Below are 25,930 nucleotides of genomic sequence, written 5' to 3' on the forward strand. Positions count from 1 at the left end.
TCTACGTCGTGTCAGCGCTTCCGCAGTCGGTCTGCGTTGGGTACGTAGACAACACTCTCCCCTCTCGTTGCTATGCATCACATGATCTTGCGTGTGTGTAGGAAATTTTTGAAATTACTACGAAACCCAACAGTGGCATCCGAGCCTAGGTTATTTATGTTGATGTTATATGCACGAGTAGAACACAAGTGAGTTGTGGACGATACAAGTCATACTGCCTACCAGCATGTCATACTTTGGTTCGGCGGTATTGTTGGACGAGACGACCCGGACCAACCTTACGCGTACGCTTACGCGAGACCGGTTCCCTCGACGTGCTTTGCACATAGATGGCTTGCGGGCGACTGTCTCTCCAACTTTAGTTGAAGCAAGTATGGCTACGCCCGGTCCTTGCGAAGGTTAAAACGGAGTCTATTTGACAAACTATCGTTGTGGTTTTGATGCGTAGGTGAGATTGGTTCTTGCTTAAAGCCCGTAGCAGCCACGTAAAACTTGCAACAACAAAGTAGAGGACGTCTAACTTGTTTTTGCAGGGCATGTTGTGATGTGATATGGTCAAGGCATGATTTTATTGTATGAGATGATCATGTTTTGTAACCGAGTTATCGGCAACTGGCAGGAGCCATATGGTTGTCGCTTTATTGTATGCAATGCAATCGCAATGTAATGCTTTACTTTATTACTAAACGGTAGTGATAGTCGTGGAAGCATAAGATTGGCGAGACGACAACGATGCTACGATGGAGATCAAGGTGTCACGCCGGTGACGATGGTGATCATGACGGTGCTTCGGAGATGGAGATCACAAGCACAAGATGATGATGGCCATATCATATCACTTATATTGATTGCATGTGATGTTTATCTTTTTATGCATCTTACCTTGCTTTGATTAACGGTAGCATTATAAGATGATCTCTCACTAAATTATCAAGAAGTGTTCTCCCTGAGTATGCACCGTTGCCAAAGTTCGTCGTGCCCAGACACCACGTGATGATCGGGTGTGATAAGCTCTACGTCCATCTACAACGGGTGCAAGCCAGTTTTGCACACGGAGAATACTCAGGTTAAACTTGACGAGCCTAGCATATGCAGATATGGCCTCGGAACACGGAGACCGAAAGGTCGAGCGTGAATCACATAGTAGATATGATCAACATAACGATGTTCACCATTGAAAACTACTCCATCTCACGTGATGATCGGTTATGGTTTAGTTGATTTGGATCACGTAATCACTTAGAAGATTAGAGGGATGTCTATCTAAGTGGGAGTTCTTAAGTAATTTGATTAATTGAACTTAAACTTATCATGAACTTAGTACCTGATAGTATCTTGCTTGTTTATGTTGATTGTAGATAGATGGCTCGTGCTGTTGTTCCATTGAATTTTAATGCGTTCCTTGAGAAAGCAAAGTTGAAAGATGATGGTAGCAATTACACGGACTGGGTCCGTAACTTGAGGATTATCCTCATTGCTGCTCAGAAGAATTACGTCCTGGAAGCACCGCTGGGTGCCAGGCCTGCTGCTGGAGCAACACGAGATGTTATGAACGTCTGGCAGAGCAAAGCTGATGACTACTCGATAGTTCAGTGTGCCATGCTTTACGGCTTAGAATCGGGACTTCAACGACGTTTTGAACGTCATGGAGCATATGAGATGTTCCAGGAGTTGAAGTTAATATTTCAAGCAAATGCCCGGATTGAGAGATATGAAGTCTCCAATAAGTTCTATAGCTGCAAGATGGAGGAGAACAGTTCTGTCAGTGAGCATATACTCAAAATGTCTGGGTATAATAATCACTTGATTCAATTGGGAGTTAATCTTCCGGATGATTGCGTCATTGACAGAATTCTGCAATCACTGCCACCAAGCTACAAAAGCTTCGTGATGAACTATAATATGCAAGGGATGAACAAGACTATTCCCGAGCTCTTCGCAATGCTGAAAGCTGCGGAGGTAGAAATCAAGAAGGAGCATCAAGTGTTGATGGTTAACAAGACCACTAGTTTCAAGAAAAAGGGTAAAGGGAAGAAGAAGGGGAACTTCAAGAAAAATAGCAAGCAAGTTGCTGCACAGGAGAAGAAACCCAAGTCTGGACCTAAGCCTGAAACTGAGTGCTTCTACTGCAAGCAGACTGGTCACTGGAAGCGGAACTGCCCCAAGTATTTGGTGGATAAGAAGGATGGCAAGGTGAACAAAGGTATATGTGATATACATGTTATTGATGTGTACCTTACTAGAGCTTGCAGTAGCACCTGGGTATTTGATACTGGTTCTTTTGCTAATATTTGCAACTCGAAACAGGGACTACGGAATAAGCGGGCACTGGCAAAGGCCGAGGTGACGATGCGCGTGGGAAACGGTTCCAAAGTCGATGTGATCGCGGTCGGCACGCTACCTCTACATCTACCTTCGGGATTAATATTAGACCTAAATAATTGTTATTTGGTGCCAGCGTTGAGCATGAACATTATATCTGGATCTTGTTTAATGCGAGACGGTTATTCATTTAAATCAGAGAATAATGGTTGTTCTATTTATATGAGTAATATCTTTTATGGTCATGCACCCTTGAAGAGTGGTCTATTTTTATTGAATCTCGATAGTACTAATACACATATTCATAATGTTGAAGCCAAAAGATGCAGAGTTGATAATGAAAGTGCAACTTATTTGTGGCACTGTCGTTTAGGTCATATCAGTATAAAGCGCATGAAGAAACTCCATACTGATGGACTTTTGGAACCACTTGATTATGAATCACTTGGTACTTGCGAACCGTGCCTCATGGGCAAGATGACTAAAACACCGTTCTCAGGTACTATGGAGAGAGCAACAGATTTGTTGGAAATCATACATACCGATGTATGTGGTCCGATGAATATTGAGGCTCGTGGCGAATATCGTTATTTTCTCACCTTCACAGATGATTTAAGCAGATATGGATATATCTACTTAATGAAACATAAGTCTGAAACATTTGAAAAGTTCAAAGAATTTCAGAGTGAAGTTGAAAATCATCGTAACAAGAAAATAAAGTTTCTACGATCTGATCGTGGAGGAGAATATTTGAGTTACGAGTTTGGTGTACATTTGAAAAACTGTGGAATAGTTTCGCAACTCACGCCACCCGGAACACCACAGCGTAATGGTGTGTCCGAACGTCGCAATCGTACTTTACTAGATATGGTGCGATCTATGATGTCTCTTACTGATTTACCGCTATCGTTTTGGGGTTATGCTCTAGAGACGGCTGCATTCACGTTAAATAGGGCACCATCTAAATCCGTTGAGACGACGCCTTATGAACTGTGGTTTGGCAAGAAACCAAAGTTGTCATTTCTTAAAGTTTGGGGCTGCGATGCTTATGTGAAAAAGCTTCAACCTGATAAGCTCGAACCCAAATCGGAGAAATGTGTCTTCATAGGATACCCAAAGGAAACTGTTGGGTACACCTTCTATCACAGATCCGAAGGCAAGACATTCGTTGCTAAGAATGGATCCTTTCTAGAGAAGGAGTTTCTCTCGAAAGAAGTGAGTGGGAGGAAAGTAGAACTTGACGAGGTAACTGTACCTGCTCCCTTACTGGAAAGAAGTTCATCACAGAAAACTGTTTCAGTGACACCTACACCAGTTAGTGAGGAAGCCAATGATAATGATCATGAAACTTCAGATCAAGATACTACTTAACCTCGTAGATCAACCAGAGTAAGATCCGCACCAGAGTGGTACGGTAATCCTGTTCTGGAAGTCATGCTACTAGATCATGATGAACCTATGAACTATGAAGAAGCGATGGTGAGCCCAGATTCCGCAAAGTGGCTTGAAGCCATGAAATCTGAGATGGGATCCATGTATGAGAACAAAGTATGGACTTTGGTTGACTTGCCCGATGATCGGCAAGCAATTGAGAATAAATGGATCTTTAAGAAGAAGACTGACGCTGATGGTAATATTACTGTCTACAAAGCTCGACTTGTCGCAAAAGGTTTTCGGCAAGTTCAAGGGATTGACTACGATGAGACCTTCTCACCCGTAGCAATGCTTAAGTCCGTCCAAATCATGTTAGCAATTGCCGCATTTTATGATTATGAAATTTGACAGATGGATGTCAAAACTGCATTCCTGAATGGATTTCTGGAAGAAGAGTTGTATATGATGCAACCGGAAGGTTTTGTCGATCCAAAGGGAGCTAACAAAGTGTGCAAGCTCCAGCGATCCATTTATGGACTGGTGCAAGCCTCTCGGAGTTGGAATAAACGTTTTGATAGTGTGATCAAAGCATTTGGTTTTATACAGACTTTCGGAGAAACCTGTATTTACAAGAAAGTGAGTGGGAGCTCTGTAGCATTTCTGATATTATATGTGGATGACATATTGCTGATTGGAAATGATATAGAATTTCTGGATAGCATAAAGGGATACTTGAATAAAAGTTTTTCAATGAAAGACCTCGGTGAAGCTGCTTACATATTAGGCATTAAGATCTATAGAGATAGATCAAGACACTTAATTGGACTTTCACAAAGCACATACCTTGACAAAATTTTGAAGAAGTTCAAGATGGATCAAGCAAATAAAGGGTTCTTGCCTGTCTTACAAGGTGTGAAATTGAGTAAGACTCAATGCCCGACCACCGCAGAAGATAGAGAGAATATGAAAGATGTTCCCTATGCATCAGCCATAGGATCTATCATGTATGCAATGCTATGTACCAGACCTGATGTGTGCCTTGCTATAAGTTTAGCAGGGAGGTACCAAAGTAATCCAGGAGTGGATCACTGGACAGCGGTCAAGAACATCCTGAAATACTTGAAAAGGACTAAAGATATGTTTCTCGTATATGGAGGTGACAAAGAGCTCACCGTAAAAGGTTACTTTGATGCAAGCTTTGACACTGATCCGGACGATTCTAAATCGCAAACCGGATACATGTTTACATTAAACGGTGGAGCTGTCAGTTGGTGCAGTTCTAAACAAAGCGTCGTAGCGGGATCTACATGTGAAGCAGAGTACATAGCTGCTTCGGAAGCAGCGAACGAAGGAGTCTGGATGAAGGAGTTCATATCCGATCTAGGTGTCATACCTAATGCATCGGGTCCAATGAAAATCTTTTGTGACAATACTGGTGCAATTGCCTTGGCAAAAGAATCCAGATTTCACAAAAGGACCAAACACATCAAGAGACGCTTCAACTCCATCCGGGATCTAGTCCAGGTGGGATACATAGAGATTTGCAAGATACATACGGATCTGAATGTTGCAGACCCGTTGACTAAGCCTCTTCCACGAGCAAAACATGATCAGCACCAAGGCTCCATGAGTGTTAGAATCATTACAGTGTAATCTAGATTATTGACTCTAGTGCAAGTGGGAGACTGAAGGAAATATGCCCTAGAGGAAATAATAAAGTTATTATTTATTTCCTTATAATCATGATAAATGTTTATTATTCATGCTAGAATTGTATTAACCGGAAACATAATACATGTGTGAATACATAGACAAACAAAGTGTCACTAGTATGCCTCTACTTGACTAGCTCGTTAATCAAAGATGGTTATGTTTCCTAACCATGAACAATGAGTTGTTATTTGATTAAAGATGTCACATCATTAGTTGAATGATCTGATTGACATGACCCATTCCATTAGCTTAGCACCCGATCGTTTAGTATGTTGCTATTGCTTTCTTCATGACTTATACATGTTCCTATGACTATGAGATTATGCAACTCCCGTTTGCCGGAGGAACACTTTGGGTGCTACCAAACGTCACAACATAACTGGGTGATTATAAAGGAGCATTACAGGTGTCTCCAAAGGTAGATGTTGGGTTGGCGTATTTCGAGATTAGGATTTGTCACTCCGATTGTCGGAGAGGTATCTCTGGGCCCTCTCGGTAATACACATCACATAAGCCTTGCAAGCATTACAACTAATATGTTAGTTTTGAGATGATGTATTATGGAACGAGTAAAGAGACTTGCCGGTAACGAGATTGAACTAGGTATTGGATACCGACGATCGAATCTCGGGCAAGTAACATACCGATGACAAAGGGAACAACGTATGTTGTTATGCGGTCTGACCGATAAAGATCTTCGTAGAATATGTAGGAGCCAATATGGGCATCCAGGTCCCGCTATTGGTTATTGACCGGAGACGTATCTCGGTCATGTCTACATTGTTCTCGAACCCGTAGGGTCCACACGCTTAAGGTTACGAAGACAGTTATATTATGAGTTTATGCATATTGATGTACCGAAGGTTGTTCGGAGTCCCGGATGTGATCACGGACATGACGAGGAGTCTCGAAATGGTCGAGACGTAAAGATTGATATATTGGAAGCCTATGTTTGGACATCGGAAGTGTTCCGGGTGAAATCGGGATTTTACCGGAGTACCGGGAGGTTACCGGAACCCCCCGGGAGCCATATGGGCCTTGATGGGCTTTAGTGGAAAGGAGAAAGGGGCAGCCCAAGGTGGCTGCGCACCTCCCCCCTCCCCTAGTCCTATTAGGACTAGGAGAAGGTGGCCGGCCCCCCTCTCTCTCTTTCCCCCTCGGGGAATCCTAGTTGGAATAGGATTGGGGGGGAGTCCTACTCCCGGAAGGAGTAGGACTCCTCCTGCGCCCTCCTCCTAGGCCGGCGCCCCCCTCCCCCTTGGCTCCTTTATATACTGAGGCAGAGGCACCCCAGAAACACAACAAGTTGATCCACGTGATCTATTCCTTAGCCGTGTGCGGTGCCCCCTGCCACTATATTCCTCGATAATACTGTAGCGGAGTTTAGGCGAAGCCCTGCTGCTGTAGTTCATCAAGATCGTCACCACGCCGTCGTGCTGACGGAGCTCTTCCCCGACACTTTGCTGGATCAGAGTCAGGGGATCGTCATCGAGCTGAACGTGTGCTCGAACTCGGAGGTGTCGTAGTTTCGGTGCTTGATCGGTTGGATCGTGAAGACGTACGACTACTTCTTCTATGTCGTGTCAGCGCTTCCGCAGTCGGTCTGCGTTGGGTACGTAGACAACACTGTCCCCTCTTGTTGCTATGCATCACATGATCTTGCGTGTGCGTAGGAAATTTTTGAAATTACTACGAAACCCAACATGGTGCGCCCCCCACAAGGGCCCAAGGCGCCTAGGGTTTGGGGAGGGGGCGCACCCACCTAACTTGGGGGGCAAGTTTCCCCTCTCCCCCACTTGGCCGCCCCACTAGATGGGGTTTTGGGGCTGGCCGCCGCCCCTAGGGTGGAACCCTAGGTGGGGCGCACCCCCTCCCTCTCCCCTATATATACTTGAGCACTTGGGGGGGCTGCCTACAGATGAGTTTTGGCTCCTTCATGGCGCAGCCCTACCTCTCTTTCTCCTCATATCTCGCGGTGCTTGGCGAAGCCCTGCTGGATCACCACGCTCCTCCACCACCACCACGCCGTTGTGCTGCTGCTGGATGGAGTCTTCCCCAACCTCTCCTTCACCCCTTGCTGGATCAAGGCGTATGAGACGTCACCGGGCTGTACGTGTGTTGAACGCGGAGGTGCCGTCCGTTCGGCACTAGGATCATCGGTGATTTGGATCACGACGAGTACGACTCCATCAACCCCGTTCACTTGAACGCTTCCGCTTAGCGATCTACAAGGGTATGTAGATGCACTCTCCTTCCCCTCGTTGCTAGATTACTCCATAGATTGATCTTGGTGATGCGTAGAAAATTTTGAATTTCTACTACGATCCCCAACAGTGGCATCATGAGCTAGGTCTATGCATAGTTTGTATGCACGAGTAGAACACAAAGTAGTTGTGGGCATTGATTTTGTTCAATATGCTTACCGTTACTAGTCCAATCTTGATTCAGCGGCATTGTGGGATGAAGCGGCCCGGACCGACCTTACACGCACACTTACGTGAGACTGGTTCCACCGACTGACATGCACTAGTTGCATAAGGTGGCTAGCGGGTGTCTGTCTCTCCCACTTTAGTCGGATCGGATTCGATGAAAAGGGTCCTTATGAAGGGTAAATAGCAATTGGCATATCACGTTGTGGTTTTGCGTAGGTAAGAAACGCTCTTGCTAGAAACCCATAGCAGCCACGTAAAACATGCAAACAACAATTAGAGGACGTCTAACTTGTTTTTGCAGGGTATGCTTTGTGATGTGATATGGCCAAGAAGAATGTGATGAATGATATGTGATGTATGAGATTGATCATGTTCTTGTAATAGGAATCACGACTTGCATGTCGATGAGTATGACAACCGGCAGGAGCCATAGGAGTTGTCTTTATTTATTGTATGACCTGCGTGTCATTGAATAACGCCATGTAATTACTTTACTTTATTGCTAACCGGTAGCCATAGTAGTATAAGTAATAAGTTGGCGAGACAACTTCATGGAGACACAATGATGGAGATCATGGTGTCATGCCGGTGACGATGATGATCATGGAGCCCCGAAGATGGAGATTAAAAGGAGCAAAGTGATATTGGCCATATCATGTCACTATTTGATTGCATGTGATGTTTATCATGTTCATACATCTTATTTGCTTAGAACGACGGTAGTAAATAAGATGATCCCTCATTAAAATTTCAACAAAGTGTTCCCCCTAACTGTGCACCATTGCGAAAGTTCGTCGTTTCGAAACACCACGTGATGATCGGGTGTGATAGATTCTTACATTCGCATACAACGGGTGTAAGCCACATTTACACACGCGAAACACTTAGGTTGACTTGACGAGCCTAGCATGTACAGACATGGCCTCGGAACACAAGAGACCGAAAGGTCGAGCATGAGTCATATGGTAGATACGATCAACATGAAGATGTTCACCGATGATGACTAGTCTGTCTCACGTGATGATCGGACACGGCCTAGTTGACTCGGATCATGTAATCACTTAGATGACTAGAGGGATGTCTATCTAAGTGGGAGTTCATAAGATGAACTTAATTATCCTGAACATAGTCAAAAGATCTTCGCAAATTATGTTGTGTCTCGCGCTATAGTTCTACTGTTTAGATATGTTCCTAGAGAAAATTTAGTTGAAAGTTGATAGTAGCAATTATGCGGACTAGGTCCGTAAACTGAGGATTGTCCTCATTGCTTCATAGAAGGCTTATGTCCTTAATGCACCGCTCAATGTGTTGAACCTCGAACGTCGTCTGTGGATGTTGCGAACATCTGACATACACATTTTGATAACTACGTGATAGTTCAGTTAAACGGTTTAGAGTTGAGGCACCGAAGACGTTTTGAAACGTCGCGAAACATATGAGATATTTCGAGGGCTGAAATTGGGATTTCAGGCTCGTGCCCACGTCAAGAGGTATAAGACCTCCGACAATTTTCTTAGCCTGCAAACTAAGGGAGAAAAGCTCAATTGTTGAGCTTGTGCTCAGATTGTCTGAGTACAACAATCATTTGAATCGAGTGGGAGTTGATCTTCCAGATGAGATAGTGATGTTTCTCCGAAGTCATTACCACCAGGCTGCTAGAGCTTCGTGATGAACTATAGTATATCAGGGACATATATGATGATCCTTGAGATATTCGCGATGTTTGACACCACAAAAGTAGAAATCAAGAAGGAGCATCAATTGTTGATGGTTGGTGAAACCACTAGTTTCAAGAAGGGCAAGGACAAAAAAAGGGATACTTCATGAAACAGCAACTAGAGCAGAATTACCCTAGATACTTGGTAGATGAGAAGGCAGGCTAGGTCGATAGAAGTATATTGGATATACATTGTGTTAATGTGTACTTTACTAGTACTCCTAGTAGCACCATGGTATTAGATACTGGTTCGGTTGCTAAGTGTTAGTAAGCTCGAAAAATAAGGCTGCGGAGTAAACGGAGACTAGCTAAAGGTGAGCTGGCGATATGTGTTGGAAGTTTTTCCCAAGCTTGATGTGATCAAGCATCGCACGCTCCCTCTACCATCGAGATTGGTGTTTGCGTTGAGCATAGAAATGATTGGATTATGTCTATCGCAATACGGTTATTCATTTGAGGAGAATAATGGTTACTCTGTTTATTTGAATAATACCTTCAATGGTCTTGCACCTAAAATGAATGGTTTTTTTGAATCTCGATCGTAGTGATACACATGTTCATGCCAAAAGATATAAGATAGTAATGATAGTACCACCTACTTGTGCCATTGCCACGTAAATCATATCGGTATAAAACGCATGAAGAAGCTCCATGTTGATGGATCTTTGGGCTCACTCATTTTTGAAAATTTTGAGACATGTGAACCATGTCTATTGGTGTATATGCATGAAGAAACTCCATGCAAATGGACCGTTTGGACTCACTTGATTTTGAATCGCTTGAGACATGCAAATCATACCACATGGGCAAGATGACTGAAAGCCTCGTTTTCAGTAAAATGGAACTAGAAAGCAACTTGTTGGAAGTAATACATTTTGATGTGTGCAGTCCAATGAGTGCTGAGGCGTGTAGTGGATATCGTTATGTTCTTACTTCACAGATGATTTGAGTAGATGTTGAGTACATTTACTTGATGAATCACGAGTCTGAATTATTGAAAGGTTCAAGTAATATCAGGGTGAAGTTGAAAGGTCGTCGTGACAAGAGGATAAAATATCTATGATATGATCATAGAGATGAATATCTGAATTACGAGTTTGGCACAGAATTAAGACATTGTGGAAATTGTTTCACAACTAATACAGCCTGGAACACCATAGTGTGATGGTGTGTCCGAACATCATAACTGCACCCTATTGGATATGATGCATACCATGATGTCTCTTATCGAATTACCAGATAGTTTATGGGTTAGGCATTAGAGACAACCACATTCACTTTAAATAGGGCACCACGTAATTCCGATGAGATGACACCGTATGAACTATGGTTTAGAGAAACCTAAGCTGTCATTTCTTAAAAGTTTGGGGCTGCGACGCTTATGTGAAAAAGTTTCAGGCTGATAAGCTCGAACCCAAAGTGGATAAATGCATCTTCATAGGACACCCAAAACAATTGGGTATACCTCATGTCTCAGATCCGAAAGCAATAAGGGATTGTTTCTAGAATCGGGTCCTTTCTCGAGGAAAAGTTTCTCTCGAAAGAATTGAGTGGGAGGATGGTGGAGACTTGATGAAGTTATTGAACCGTCTCTTCAACTAGTGTGTGGTAGGGCACAGGGAGTTGTTCCTGTGGCACCTACACCAATTGAAGTGGAAGCTTATGATAGTGATCATGAAACTTCAGATCAAGTCACTACCAAACCTCGTGGGATGACAAGGATGCGTACTACTTCAGAGTGGTACGTAATCCTGTCTTGGAAGTCATGTTGCTAGACAACAATGAACCTACGAGCTATGGAGAAGAGATGGTGGGCCTGGATTCGAAAATGGCTCGAGGCCATATAATCCGAGAGAGGATCCATATATGAAAACAAAGTGTAGACTTTGGAAGAACTACTTGATGGTCGTAAGGCTGTTAGGTACATATGGATTTTAAAAGGAAGACGGACAATGATGGTAAGTATCACCATTAAGAAAGCTCGACTTGTCGTTAAGATGTTTTCTGACAAGTTCAAGGAGTTGACTACGATGAGACTTTCTCACTCGTAGCGATGCTAAGAGTCTGTTGGAATTATATTAGCGATTACTGCATTATTTATGAAATATTGCAGATAGGATGTCAAAACATTGTTTCCTCGACGATTTTCTTGAGGAAAGGTTGTATGTGATACAACCGGAAAGTTTTTGTCAATCCTGAAAGATGCTAATAAGTATGCAAAGCTCCAGCAATCCTTCTAAGGACTGGAGTAAGCTTCTCGGAGTTGGAATGTATGCTTTGATGAGATGATCAAAGATTTTGGGTGTATACAAAGTTTATGAGAAACTTGTATTTCCAAAGAAGTGAGTGGGAGCACTGTAGAATTTCTGATGAATATATGTTGTTGAAATATTGTTGATCAGAAATGACGTAGAATTTCTGGAAAGCATATAGGGTTATTTGGAAAGTGTTTTTCAATGGAAAGCCTGGATTAAGCTACTCGAGCATTGAGCATCAAGATCTATAAGGATAGATTAAAACGCTTAATGGTACCTTCAAATGAGCACATACCTTGACATGATCTTGAAGGTGTTCAAGATGGATCAGTCAAAGAAGGAGTTCTTGCCTGAGTTGTAAGGTATGAAGTTAAGACTTAAAGCTCAACCACGGTAGAAGAAAGAGGAAGGACGAAGGTTGTCCCCTATGCTTTTGTCATAGGCCCTATACGGTATGCCATGCTGAGTACCGCACCTGATGTGTGCTTTGCCACATATCTGGCAAGAGGGTACAAAGGTAATCTAGGAGTAGATCACCAGATAGCGGTCTAAATTATCCTTAGAGGAATAAGGATATGTTTCTCGGTTATGGAGGTGATAAAGAGTTCGACGTAAAGAGTTACGTCGATGCAAGCTTAACACCTATCCGGATAGCTCTGAGTAGAGATACCGGATACGTATAATGGAGCAACAATTTAGAATAGCTCCAAGTAGAACAGTTATTTGAAATGGCTCCAAATGTAGCGTAGTAGTAGCATCTACAAGATGACATAGAAATTTGCGAATTACATACGGATCTGAATGTTGCAGACCCGTTGACTGAAACCTCTCTCACAAGCATAACATGATCAAACCCAGAACTCTTTGGGTGTTAGTCACATGGGGATGTGACCTTGAGTGTTAATCACATATCGATGTGAACTGGATTATTGACTCTAGTGCAAGTGGGAGACTATTGGAAATATGCCCTAGAGGCAATAATAAATTGGTTATTATTATATTTCCTTGTTCATGATAATCGTTTATTATCCATGCTAGAATTGTATTGATAGGAAACTCAGATACATGTGTGGATACATAGACAACACCATGTCCCTAGTAAGCCTCTAGTTGAGTAGCTCGTTGATCAATAGATGGTTACGGTTTCCTGACCATGGACATTGGATGTCGTTGATAACGGGATCACATCATTAGGAGAATGATGTGATGGACAAGACCCAATCCTAAGCCTAGCACAAGATCATGTAGTTCGTATGCTAAAGCTTTTCTAATGTCAAGTATCATTTCCTTAGACCATGAGATTGTGCAACTCCCGGATACCGTAGGAGTGCTTTGGGTGTGCCAAACGTCACAACGTAACTGGGTGGCTATAAAGGTACACTACAGGTATCTCCGAAAGTGTCTGTTGGGTTGGCACGAATCGAGACTGGGATTTGTCACTCCGTGTAAACGGAGAGGTATCTCTGGACCCACTCGGTAGGACATCATCATAATGTGCACAATGTGATCAAGGAGTTGATCACGGGATGATGTGTTACGGAACGAGTAAAGAGACTTGCCGGTAACGAGATTGAACAAGGTATCGGGATACCGACGATCGAATCTCGGGCAAGTATCGTACCGATAGACAAAGGGAATTGTATACGGGATTGATTAAGTCCTTGACATCGTGGTTTATCCGATGAGATCATCGTGGAGCATGTGGGAGCCAGCATGGGTATCCAGATCCCGCTGTTGGTTATTGACCGGAGAGTTGTCTCGGCCATGTCTGCATGACTCCCGAACCCGTAGGGTCTACACACTTAAGGTTTGATGACGCTAGGGTTATAGGGAAAGTATGTACGCGGTTACAGAATGTTGTTCAGAGTCCCGGATGAGATCCCGGACGTCACGAGGAGTTTCGGAATGGTCCGGAGGTAAAGATTGATATATAGGAAGTATGGTTTTCGCCACCGGAAGTGTTCCGGGCATCACCGGTAGTGTACCGGGACCACCGGAGGGGTCCGGGGGTCCACTAGGTGGGGCCACCAGCCCTGGAGGCCTACATGGGCCAATAGTGGGAAGGGACCAGCCCCTAGGTGGGCTAGGGCACCTCCCACCAAGGCCCAAGGCGCCTCCAATATGGGAAGGGGGCAAACCCTAGGGCAGATGGGCCCTAAGGCCCACCCTAGGTGCGCCTCCCCCTCTCCCCCTTGTGGCCGCCACCCTAGATGGGATCTAGGGCTGCCGCCCCCCTTGGGGTGGGAACCCTAGGTGGGGGTGCAGCCCTCCCTCTCCCCCTATATATAGTGGAGGCAAAGGGGCAGCCCAACACACGATTCAATCTCCCTGTTGGCGCAGCCCTACCCCTCTTCCTCCTCGTCTCTCGTAGTGCTTGGCGAAGCTCTGCTGGAGTCCCGCGCTCCTCCACCACCACCACTCCGTCGTGCTACTGCTGGATGGAGTCTTTCCCAACCTCTCCTTCTCCCCTTGCTGGATCAAGGCGTAGGAGACGTCACCGGGCTGTACGTGTGTTGAACACGGAGGTGCCGTCCGTTCGGCACTAGGATCATCGGTGATTTGGATCACGACGAGTACGACTCCATCAACCCTGTTCACTTGAACGATTACGCTTAGCGATCTACAAGGGTATGTAGATGCACTCTCCTTCCCTCGTTGCTAGATTACTCCATAGATTGATCTTGGTGATGCGTAGAAAATTTTGAATTTCTGCTACGTTCCCCAACAGTCCCAACACATAAAAATCTGTGCACATATGTGTTGGACTTTGGATGTCGCGCATCTGTCGGGTGTCATTCAACCCGAGGTTGAATCATATTTACTGATCGAGGGATCAATCTCCTCTGTTTCCGCTGAAACACTTGAGAACTTAATCTCATGCGACCAGAATTCTCCCCCTCTTGCTCTCATCTAGGGAGACGAGTGGTTTATTAGGTACCTCCACTCGTTGACTGAAACCTCTCTCACAAGCATAACATGATCAAACCCAGAACTCTTTGGGTGTTAGTCACATGGGGATGTGACCTTGAGTGTTAATCACATATCGATGTGAACTGGATTATTGACTCTAGTGCAAGTGGGAGACTGTTGGAAATATGCCCTAGAGGCAATAATAAATTGGTTATTATTATATTTCCTTGTTCATGATAATCATTTATTATCCATGCTAGAATTGTATTGATAGGAAACTCAGATACATATGTGGATACATAGACAACACCATGTCCCTAGTAAGCCTCTAGTTGACTAGCTCGTTGATCAACAGATGGTTAAGGTTTCCTGACCATGGACATTGGATGTCATTGATAACGGGATCACATCATTAGGAGAATGATTTGATGGACAAGACCCAATCCTAAGCCTAGCACAAAGATCGTGTAGTTCGTATGCTAAAGCTTTTCTAATGTCAAGTATCATTTCCTTAGACCATGAGATTGTGCAACTCCCGGACACCGTAGGAATACTTTGGGTGTGCCAAACGTCACAACGTAACTGGGTGTCTATAAAGGTACACTACAGGTATCTCCGAAAGTGTCTGTTGGGTTGGCACGAATCGAGACTGGGATTTGTCACTCCGTGTAGAGAGAGAGGTATCTCTGGGCCCACTCGGTAGGACATCATCATAATGTGCACAATGTGATCAAGGAGTTGATCACGGGATGATGTGTTACGGAACGAGTAAAAGAGACTTACCAGTAACGAGATTGAACAAGGTATCGGGATACCGACGATCGAATCTCGGGCAAGTATCGTACCGCTAGACAAAGGGAATTGTATACGGGATTAATCGAATCCTTGACATCGTGGTTCATCCAATGAGATCATCGTGGAACATGTGGGAACCAACATGGGTATCCAGATCCCGCTGTTGGTTATTGACCGGAGGACGTCTCGGTCATGTCTGCATGGTTCCCGAACCCGTAGGGTCTACACACTTAAGGTTCGATGACGCTAGGGTTATAAAGGAAGTTTGTATGTGGTTACCGAATGTTGTTCGGAGTCTCGGATGAGATCCCGGATGTCACGAGGAGTTCCGAAATGGTCCGGAGGTAAAGATTTATATATGGGAAGTCCTGGTTTGGTCACCGGAAAAGTTTCGGGTTCTATCGGTAACGTACCGGGACCACCAGGAGGGTCCCGGGGGTCCACCAAGTGGGGCCACCGGCCCTGGAGGGCTGCATGGGCCAAGTGTGGGAGGGGACCAGCCCCAGGTGGGCTGGTGCGCCCCCCCACAAGGGCCCAAGGCGCCTAGGGTTTGGGGAGGGGGCGCACCCACCTAACTTGGGGGGCAAGTTTCCCCTCTCCCCCCTTGGCCGCCCCAGTAGATGGGGTTTTGGGGCTGGCCGCCGCCCCTAGGGTGGAACCCTAGGTGGGGTGCACCCCCTCCCTCTCCCCTATATATACTTGAGCACTTGGGGGGGCTGCCTATAGATGAGTTTTGACTCCTTCATGGCGCAGCCCTACCTCTCTTTCTCCTCATATCTCGCGGTGCTTGGCGAAGCCCTGCTGGATCACCACGCTCCTCCACCACCACCACGCCGTTGTGCTGCTGCTGGATGGAGTCTTCCCCAACCTCTCCTTCACCCCTTGCTGGATCAAGGCGTAGGAGACGTCACCGGGCTGTACGTGTGTTGAACGCGGAGGTGCCGTCCGTTCGGCACTAGGATCATCGGTGATTTGGATCACGACGAGTACGACTCCATCAACCCCGTTCACTTGAACGCTTCCGCTTAGCGATCTACAAGGGTATGTAGATGCACTCTCCTTCCCCTCATTGCTAGATTACTCCATAGATTGATCTTGGTGATGCGTGGAAAATTTTGAATTTCTGCTACGATCCCCAACAGTGGCATCATGAGCTAGGTCTATGCGTAGTTTCTATGCACGAGTAGAACACAAAGTAGTTGTGGGAGTTGATTTTGTTCAATATGCTTACCGTTACTAGTACAATCTTGATTCGGCGGCATTGTGGGATGAAGCGGCCCGGGCCAACCTTACACGTACTCTTACGTGAGACTGGTTCCACCGACTGACATGCACTATTTGCATAAGGTGGCTAGCGGGTGTCTGTCTCTCCCACTTTAGTCGGATCGGATTCGATGAAAAGGGTCCTTATGAAGGGTAAATAGCAGTTGGCATATCACGTTGTGGTTTTGCGTAGGTAAGAAACGTTCTTGCTAGAAACCCATAGCAGCCACGTAAAACATGCAAACAACAATTAGTGGACGTTTAACTTGTTTTTGCAGGGTATGCTTTGTGATGTGATATGGCCAAGAAGAATGTGATGAATGATATGTGATGTATGAGATTGATGATGTTCTTGTAATAGGAATCACGACTTGCATGTCGATGAGTATGACAACCGGCAGGAACTATAGGAGTTGTCTTTATTTATTGTATGACCTACGTGTCATTGAATAACGCCATGTAATTACTTTACTTTATTGCTAACCGGTAGCCATAGTAGTAGAAGTAATAAGTTGGCGAGACAACTTCGTGGAGACACAATGATGGAGATCATGGTGTCATGCCGGTGACGATGATGATCATGGAGCCCCGAAGATGGAGATCAAAAGGAGCAATATGATATTGGCCATATCATGTCACTATTTGATTGCATGTGATGTTTATCATGTTCATACATCTTATTTGCTTAGAACGACGGTAGTAAATAAGATGATCCCTAGTAAAGTACACATTAACATAATGTATATCCAATATACTTCTATCGACAGCCTTCTCATCTACCAAGTATCTAGGGTAATTCTGCTCCAGTGGATGTTCCCCTTATTACAGAAGCACTCAGTCTCGGGTTTGGGTTCAACCTTGGGTTTCTCCACTACAGCAGCAGCTGAATTGCCGTTTCATGAAGTATCCCTTCTTGCCCTTGCCCTTCTTGAAACTAGTGGTTTCACTAACCATCAACAATTGATGCTCCTTCTTGATTTCTACTTTCGCGGTGTCAAACATCGCGAATATTTCAAGGATCATCATATCTATCCCTGATATGTTATAGTTCATCACGAAGCTCTAGCAGCTTGGTGGCAATGACTTTGGAAAAAAATCACTATCTTATCTCGAAGATCAACTCCCACTCAATTCAAGTGATTGTTGTACTCAAACAATCTGAGCACAAGCTCAACGATTGAGTTTTTTCTCCCTTAGTTTGCAGGCTAAGAAAATCGTCGGAGGTCTTATACCTCTTGACGTGGGCACGAGCCTGAAATCCCAATTTCAGCCCTCGAAACATCTCATATGTTCCGCGACATTTCAAAAATGTCTTCGGTGCCTCAATTCTAAACCATTTAACATTACCGAACTATCATGTAGTCATCAAAACGTGTATGTCAGATGTTCGCAACATCCACAGACCACGTTCGAGGTCCAGCACACCGAGCGGTGCATTAAGGACATAAGCCTTTTACTGTCCGCATAATTGCTACTGTCAACTTTCAACTATATTTTCTCTAGGAACATATCTAAACAGTGGAACTAAAGCGCGAGCTTACGACATAATTTGCAAAGATCTTTTGACTATGTTCAGGATAATTAAGTTTATCTTATGAACTCCCACTCAGATAGACATCCCTCTAGTCATCTAAGTGATTACATGATCCGAGTCAACTAGGCCGTGTCCGATCATCACGTGAGACGGACTAGTCATCATCGGTGAACATCTTCATGTTGATCGTATCTACCATATGAATCATGCTCGACCTTTCGGTCTCTTGTGTTCCGAGGCCATGTCTGTACATGCTAGGCTCGTCAAGTCAACCTAAGTGTTTCGCGTGTGTAAATCTGGCTTACACCCGTTGTATGTGAACGTAAGAATCTATCACACCCGATCATCACGTGGTGCTTCGAAATGACGAACTTTCGCAACGGTGCACAGTTAGGGAGAACACTTTCTTGAAATTTTAATGAGGGATCATCTTATTTACTACCGTCGTTCTAAGCAAATAAGATGCAAAAACATGATAAACATCACATGCAATCAAATAGTGACATGATATGGCCATCATCACTTTGCTCCTTTTGATCTCCATCTTCGGGGCTCCATGATCATCATCGTCACCGGCATGACACCATGATCTCCATCATCATGATCTCCATCATCGTGTCTTCTTGAAGTTGTCTCGCCAACTATTACTTCTACTACTACAGCTAACGGTTAGCAATAAAGTAAAGTAATTACATGACGTTTATGTTGACACGCAGGTCATAAATAGATTAAGACAACTCCTATGGCTCCTGCCGGTTGTCATACTCATCGACATGCAAGTCGTGATTCCTATTACAAGAACATGATCAATCTCATACATCACATATATCATTCATCACATCCTTTTGGCCATATCACATCACATGGCATACCCTGCAAAAACAAGTTAGACGTCCTCTAATTGTTGTTTGCATGTTTTACTTGGCTGCTATGGGTTTCTAGCAAGAACGTTTCTTACCTACGCAAAACCACAACGTGATATGTCAATTGCTATTTACCCTTCATAAGGACCCTTTTCATCGAATCTGATCCGACTAAAGTGGGAGAGACTGGCACCCGCTAGCCACCTTATGCAACTAGTGCATGTCAGTCGGTGGAACCTGTCTCACGTAAGTGTACGTGTAAGGTCGGTCCGGGCCGCTTCATCCCACAATGCCGCCGAATCAAGATTGGACTAGTAATGGTAAGCATATTGAACAAAATCAACGCCCACAACTACTTTGTGTTCTACTCGTGCAAAAAATCTACGCAATAGACCTAGCTCATGATGCCACTGTTGGGGAACATAGCAGAAATTCAAAATTTTCCTACGTATCACCAAGATCTATCTATGGAGAAACCAGCAACGAGGGGAAGGAGAGTGCATCTACATACCCTTGTAGATCGCTAAGCGGAAGCGTTCAAGAGAACGGGGTTGAAGGAGTCGTACTCGTCGTGATCCAAATCACCAGAGATCCAAGTGCCGAACGGACGGCACCTCCGCGTTCAACACACGTACAGCCCGGTGACGTCTCCCATGCCTTGATCCAGCAAGGAGAGAGGGAGAGGTTGAGGAAGACTCCGTCCAGCAGCAGCACGACGGCGTGGTGGTGGTGGAGGAGCGTGGCAATCCTGCAGGGCTTCGCCAAGCACCACGGGAGAGGAGAAGGACTTGGGAAAGGGGGAGGGTTGCGCCAGAACATTGGTGCAGCTGCCCTCCCACCCCCCACATATATATAGGGGTAAGGGAGAGGGGGGCCGGCCCCCTCAGATCCCATCTGAGGAGGGGGCGGCGGCCAAGGGGGGTTGCCTTGCCCCCCAAGGCAAGGGGGGCGCCCCCCTTTAGGGTTTCCCCAAACCCTAGGCGCATGGGCCCTGGGGGGGAGGCGCCCAGCCCACTAAGGGGCTGGTCCCTCTCCACATACATCCCATAGGGCCCTCCGGGGCAGGTGGACCCTCCCGGTGGACCCCCGAAACCCCTTCGGTGGTCCCGGTACAATACCGGCATCCCCCCGAATTATTCCGGTGACCGTATGATGACTTCCCATATATAAATCTTTACCTCCGGACCATTCCGGAACTCCTCGTGACGTCCAGGATCTCATCCGGGACTCCGAACAACATTCGGTATCCACATACAAACTTCCTTTATAATCCTAGCGTCATCGAACCTTAAGTGTGTAGACCCTACGGGTTCGGGAACCATGCAGACATGACCAAGACGTTCTCCGGTCAATAACCAACAGCGGGATCTGGATACCCATGTTGGTTCCCACATGTTCCATGATGATCTCATCGGATGAACCACGATGTCGAGGATTCGATCAATCCCGTATACAATTCCCTTTGTCTAGCGGTACGATACTTGCCCGAGATTCGATCGTCGGTATCCCGATACCTTGTTCAATCTCGTTACCGGCAAGTCTCTTTACTCGTTCCGTAACACATCATCCCGTGATCAACTCCTTGATCACATTGTGCACATTATGATGATGTCCTACCGAGTGGGCCCAGAGATACCTCTCCGTTTACACGGAGTGACAAATCCCAGTCTCGATTCGTGCCAACCCAACAGACACTTTTGGAGATACCTATAGTGTACCTTTATAGCCACCCAGTTACGTTGTGACGTTTGGCACACCCAAAGCACTCCTACGGTATCCGGGAGTTGCACAATCTCATGGTCTAAGGAAAATGATACTTGACATTAGAAAAGCTTTAGCAAACGAACTACACGATCTTGTGCTAGGCTTAGGATTGGGTCTTGTCCATCACATCATTCTCCTAATGATGTGATCCCGTTATCAACGACATCCAATGTCCATGGTCAGGAAACTGTAGCCATCTATTGATCAACGAGCTAGTTAACTAGAGGCTTACTAGGGACATGGTGTTGTCTATGTATCCACACATGTATCTGAGTTTCCTATCATTACAATTCTAGCATGGATAATAAACGATTATCATGAACAAGGAAATATAATAATAACCAATTTATTATTGCCTCTAGGGCATATTTCAAACACTATGTAGGCTGTTGATCATGAGTTTCTTTCACCATTTCATTGTCCCAGTATTGTAGAGTCAATAGGATTATGTATCCTTGTATATGATTCTCTGCTTAGTTTCACCTTTTGCCAATAGTACAAAAACTCAACCATCTTTTTAAGCAGCAATCTGAATGATGTCAATCTTGCAATATATTTATTCATATATTGTAGTGTTTTCTATCAAGATGATAGACACAATATATTATAATATGTACCATGCTGATAAAGAAATTAGATTATTATTTTTGTGTATATTGCACAGACAACATATTATGTGGTTGAAGAATATACATGCATAGGTAAATGACGCATAGCTTGGTCATTTTGTGCATTTGGCACTTCTTAGCTTATGATGATTATTGCATCATCTGGTTACAATATTGGCGCCTTTTGTTAGTAGTATAGTATGTGTCATATTTCCTCCATTGTACACAGTTAGTGTAGTATTGTTACTTCATGATGGTTTGTTTTGATATTTTCGTTCTACATGTGCTGTTGTTCCTGTCTTGTGCTACTGCCAGCCTCAACGCCAGCCCTTCTACGCCTACTTCAAAGGCCCAGTCACCAACAGCCAAAATATTAGTATCTTATTTGATCCGTGTGAAATTGAGAGGATGATAGGCCAGACCTTCAGAGAGTTGCAAACACATGTGCTACTTCTACGCAATTACATGTGTATTCTTCACTGTTGTATATTCTAAGACCGGTAGGTAATGCCCTTCCATTCGATGGAAAATTGGATCAGGGGCAGTTGCCCGGTTGGTTTGCAAATAATCCTTTTGCAACTTGCCACAGCAGCCAACTAGCTTAAACTTGTGCTTGTTGAAGGCAGAATTTGAGCTTGCCCATATTTATGGATAATAGATATGCATCCTTAATGGGGTACACGTGCATGTGCGCGTGCGTGATTACTATTAAATTTAATGATGGCCGCATCTGATAGAACAACCAAACTCTTAGTTAATTGCATAGCATATGGGCCCTAATTATATTTGCGCCCATTTGGAACACATTAGTCAATTGCAACATAGCATCTGAAGCCTTTCATGTTTCCCAGATCTTTTATATTGTTCCCAAATCCATTCGTGATAGACAAGACATTACTGTACATTGTGTTTGGGCATAAATGTATCTTTGCTTTAGTCATTTGCTTGCCGCCCACGGATTTAGCACCGTCTATCCCCCACACTGATGTATAGTTCTCTCCGATCTCACCCAACATAAACGGACAAACAACACAATTACCACCAGCGCTACGCAGGTCAATTTGAATATGGATAACTAGACAAACTTCAATTCAGTGGCCTTTTGATGATCTATGTTGCAAATGGTCAATACTTATGCTTTATCTTATTTTACCTTATCTCTGCTTAACTCGATTGCATCATCCTGAAAATATTAGTTTGTACATATTTTTTCTCGAATTGTCTCTTTGATAATAAAATGGATGAAAATATGCTTGGAGAGACATGAGAGGGGAGGGTGGGGGTGGAGAATGAAAATTTAAAATATTTAAGGCATGGTGTTTTCGATACAAATGACCGTCAAGATGAACGATTCAAATTCTTTAAGGTTACACGTGCATTGCACGTGCGCGATTACTAGTCACAAGAAGACAACAAATTTGCATTTGCCGATTGATTTCCTGATGCATGCATGCGATGCATGCCTTTGCCGTCATCGTTCTGCCACAGCCAGCCTCGCTGCCGTCACTCCGCGCACCGTCGCGCTGGATGAAGCCGCACTGCACCGCGCTGCAGTCGACGGAGTACGCAGAGAACCGCACCAGGATGCCGTGCGTCCCCATCGTCGAGGATTATATGAGTGATTCCGAACGATCGCTGATTCAAGGAAAAATTATCAGTCGAAGGATCATGTTAATCACAAAGAGACAATGGAAGTTGGCTTTCTCCTTGATTGATTTCTTATAGGGATGAATGCATAGCAATGCATGCAGCATGCTCGTGTCCTCCCAGGAATCGTGGTTGCGGATTAATTTCTCCAGCGCCGAGGAAGCAACCGTAAGATCCATAATTTTGTTCATTGCAAATTGGGATTAACTGCCGCTGTCGTTGCTTGTTGTGGCGGTCGTGTGCCACGCGCCAAGACGGCTGTGCCTAAGAGGCCGCCGTCTCGGGCAGCCACGCCAGAGGCCGCCAAGAATCAAGCGCCGCCTGTGAGTCTTGCCTGGTCGATGAAATCGCTCCGTCAGTGAGCGAAGGAATCAACCGTCGCCCTATTGCTCTCTTAGGAGAGTCTATGTGCTGATAACGTCGTTGTACATCGTCAATCATTGTTTCATTGCTTCGGTTTTTTTTCCTTTTCTTCCTCCGCCTAGGCATAGCTTTGGTCTTTGCATGACTTTGCCTTTGCCGGTATGATCATTTTTGTGTGTGTATGTTGTGCTGGCTGTGTGCATCTTAGTTATACCGAGGCCGGGTGTACTCATCATGATTGTATCCCTCGATGCTACTGCATGAGTCAATAAAAAACACCCTTTTTCGAAAAATGTGCTGATAACGTGTTATTGTATACCATAAGATACATATGGTAAGCAATCTAAACTACTTAAAAAAATATGTTATTGTATCAAAATAAAAGAGACAAAGGAGAGACAAATGATCCACTAGTTCCATTGCAACGTGGGAGACCCACTTATATACATGATGAAGGGGTGTGTTGGGGAGACACCTCTTCCACACCTCCTAGGAGGCATCCCTCCCATACAATTGATCACATATTTTTATTTCTCAACAATAATTACCTTACATAAAAAACCAATGGAATCGTAACAGACTTGCGTATAATTAGGGCTCATTGCCGCCTGATCGTTTCTCTATCTCTTTGGGGCCATGGTCAACAATTCCACTGCTATCGTGAACCATGGCCGCAGCCTACCCGAGACGACGTCCAGATGCTCCACGGAGAGCGTCACCGCGACCCACAATTTCGAGGTGGCCGATTACCCGCTGCTCGACGGGTTGGGCGTCAACAAATACATCAGCTCGTGCGTCTTCAGCGTCGGTGGCTACGATTGGACTATCAGGTTCTACCCAGATGGTAACAAGAAGGGCGAATCTGCTGGTAATGCTTCAGCCTTTTTGTATTGTGCTAACCTACCGACAGGTGTGAGGGCCAAGTTCACCTTGAACATGCTGGAAAAAGAGGGCAAAGTACAACTAACGAACTTCGGTTTGTTGGAGCATACCTTCTCTCCGCCAACTGATAATTTTGGCTATTCTACATTTGTCAAGAAATCGAGGCTGAAATCATCATCATCGGGCGTAAACAGTGGCTGCTTGATTATACGGTGCGTTCTTACCGTGATAAAAGAACCGCGAACGGAAGTCAAGAGGAACCTTTTCGTGGTTCCGCGGCCAAATCTGCAAGACCATCTCAAGCAGATGTGGAAGGATGGACAAGGAGCAGATGTGACATTCAGTGTATCTGGCCAGTTGTTCAGCGCCCACAGATACTTGTTAGCTGCACGGTCTCCGGTCTTCAAAGCGGAGCTCTTTGGTCCAATGAAGAAGGCAACAGACAGCATCACGATTGACGACATCGAGCCACCAATCTTCGAGGCACTTCTTCACTTTATATACACGGATTCTATACTAGATGACTGGGACAACAAAGAAGGTAAAACTGCAAAGTTGCAGCACTTGCTCGTCGCGGCGGATCGATACGGGTTGGAGAGGCTAAGAGTCATGTGCGTAGGCAGGCTGTGTGACATCATTGATGTGGAAACGGTCGCGACTACGTTGGTTCTGGCAGAGCAGCATCACTGCAGCGATCTCAAAGAAACCTGCATTGGGTTCATGACCTCACAAAACAAGCTAGGAGATATCATGGCAACGGATGGATTTAAGCATCTGATGTCAAGCTGGCCTTTGCTCATGAAGGATATTTTAGACAAGGTGTCCTGTGTCTTGAGTGGCTAGTCTCATTTATCTAGAAATTAAACGATCATGTGACCAATATGTAGTACTTATTCGGTAAAGCGTTGATTATACCGAATGTGAGATTTCAGTCGTTGTGTTCGGTCATCTACATTTCAGCTTTAAAATGTACATGTTTTACATTGGTATAGTAATGTTGCTTTCGCCCATGTCTATGTTCTGCGAGTTAGTCTTTCCATATTATACTAGGAGCGTCTCAAACGTTGCTTCTCTATCTTGCTGGGTACCTGCTCATGGTGATCTGCTGATGGTTATACTTAGATCAGGTATCGGCTGTTAGGCGCCCTTGGTTATATTGTCTATGTAGTCTTCTACTTTCTGTTGAGCTGTAAAATTGGTGGTTTTCTATCTGATGAAACTGGAGGGATCATGTTATTGTTCTCCCTTGATTCTTGGTATAATGGAGCCTAATTTGTCTGCGTCTATCATGTCTACACTCCAGGGAATAATAACAATTACAAGTATTTTCCTTGTGGCTTTGTGACACAAATATATTAAGCAATTTTATTAAAACAAAATTTAGCAATTGCTTTACAATTCAGATTCAGTATCCTGGGTAGGTCTGCAAGTCCTCATTGTATTTCAACATAAATCTAGATTCCTTATATACACGGCCAATACAGAATC

At 44.6% G+C, this 25,930-nt stretch overlaps 1 protein-coding gene across 1 annotated transcript; it reads left to right on the forward strand.

Moving 5' to 3' along the window:
- Positions 1–24,196: 24,196 nt before the first annotated feature.
- LOC125548116 (BTB/POZ and MATH domain-containing protein 2-like) lies at positions 24,197–25,285 on the forward strand. The gene has a single exon (XM_048711796.1). It carries the CDS (start codon positions 24,197–24,199, stop codon positions 25,283–25,285), a length of 1,089 nt encoding a protein of 362 aa, XP_048567753.1.
- Positions 25,286–25,930: the final 645 nt, after the last annotated feature.

Source organism: Triticum urartu, chromosome 3 (assembly GCF_003073215.2).
Source record: "Triticum urartu cultivar G1812 chromosome 3, Tu2.1, whole genome shotgun sequence".
NCBI classification, from domain to species: Eukaryota; Viridiplantae; Streptophyta; class Magnoliopsida; order Poales; family Poaceae; genus Triticum; species Triticum urartu.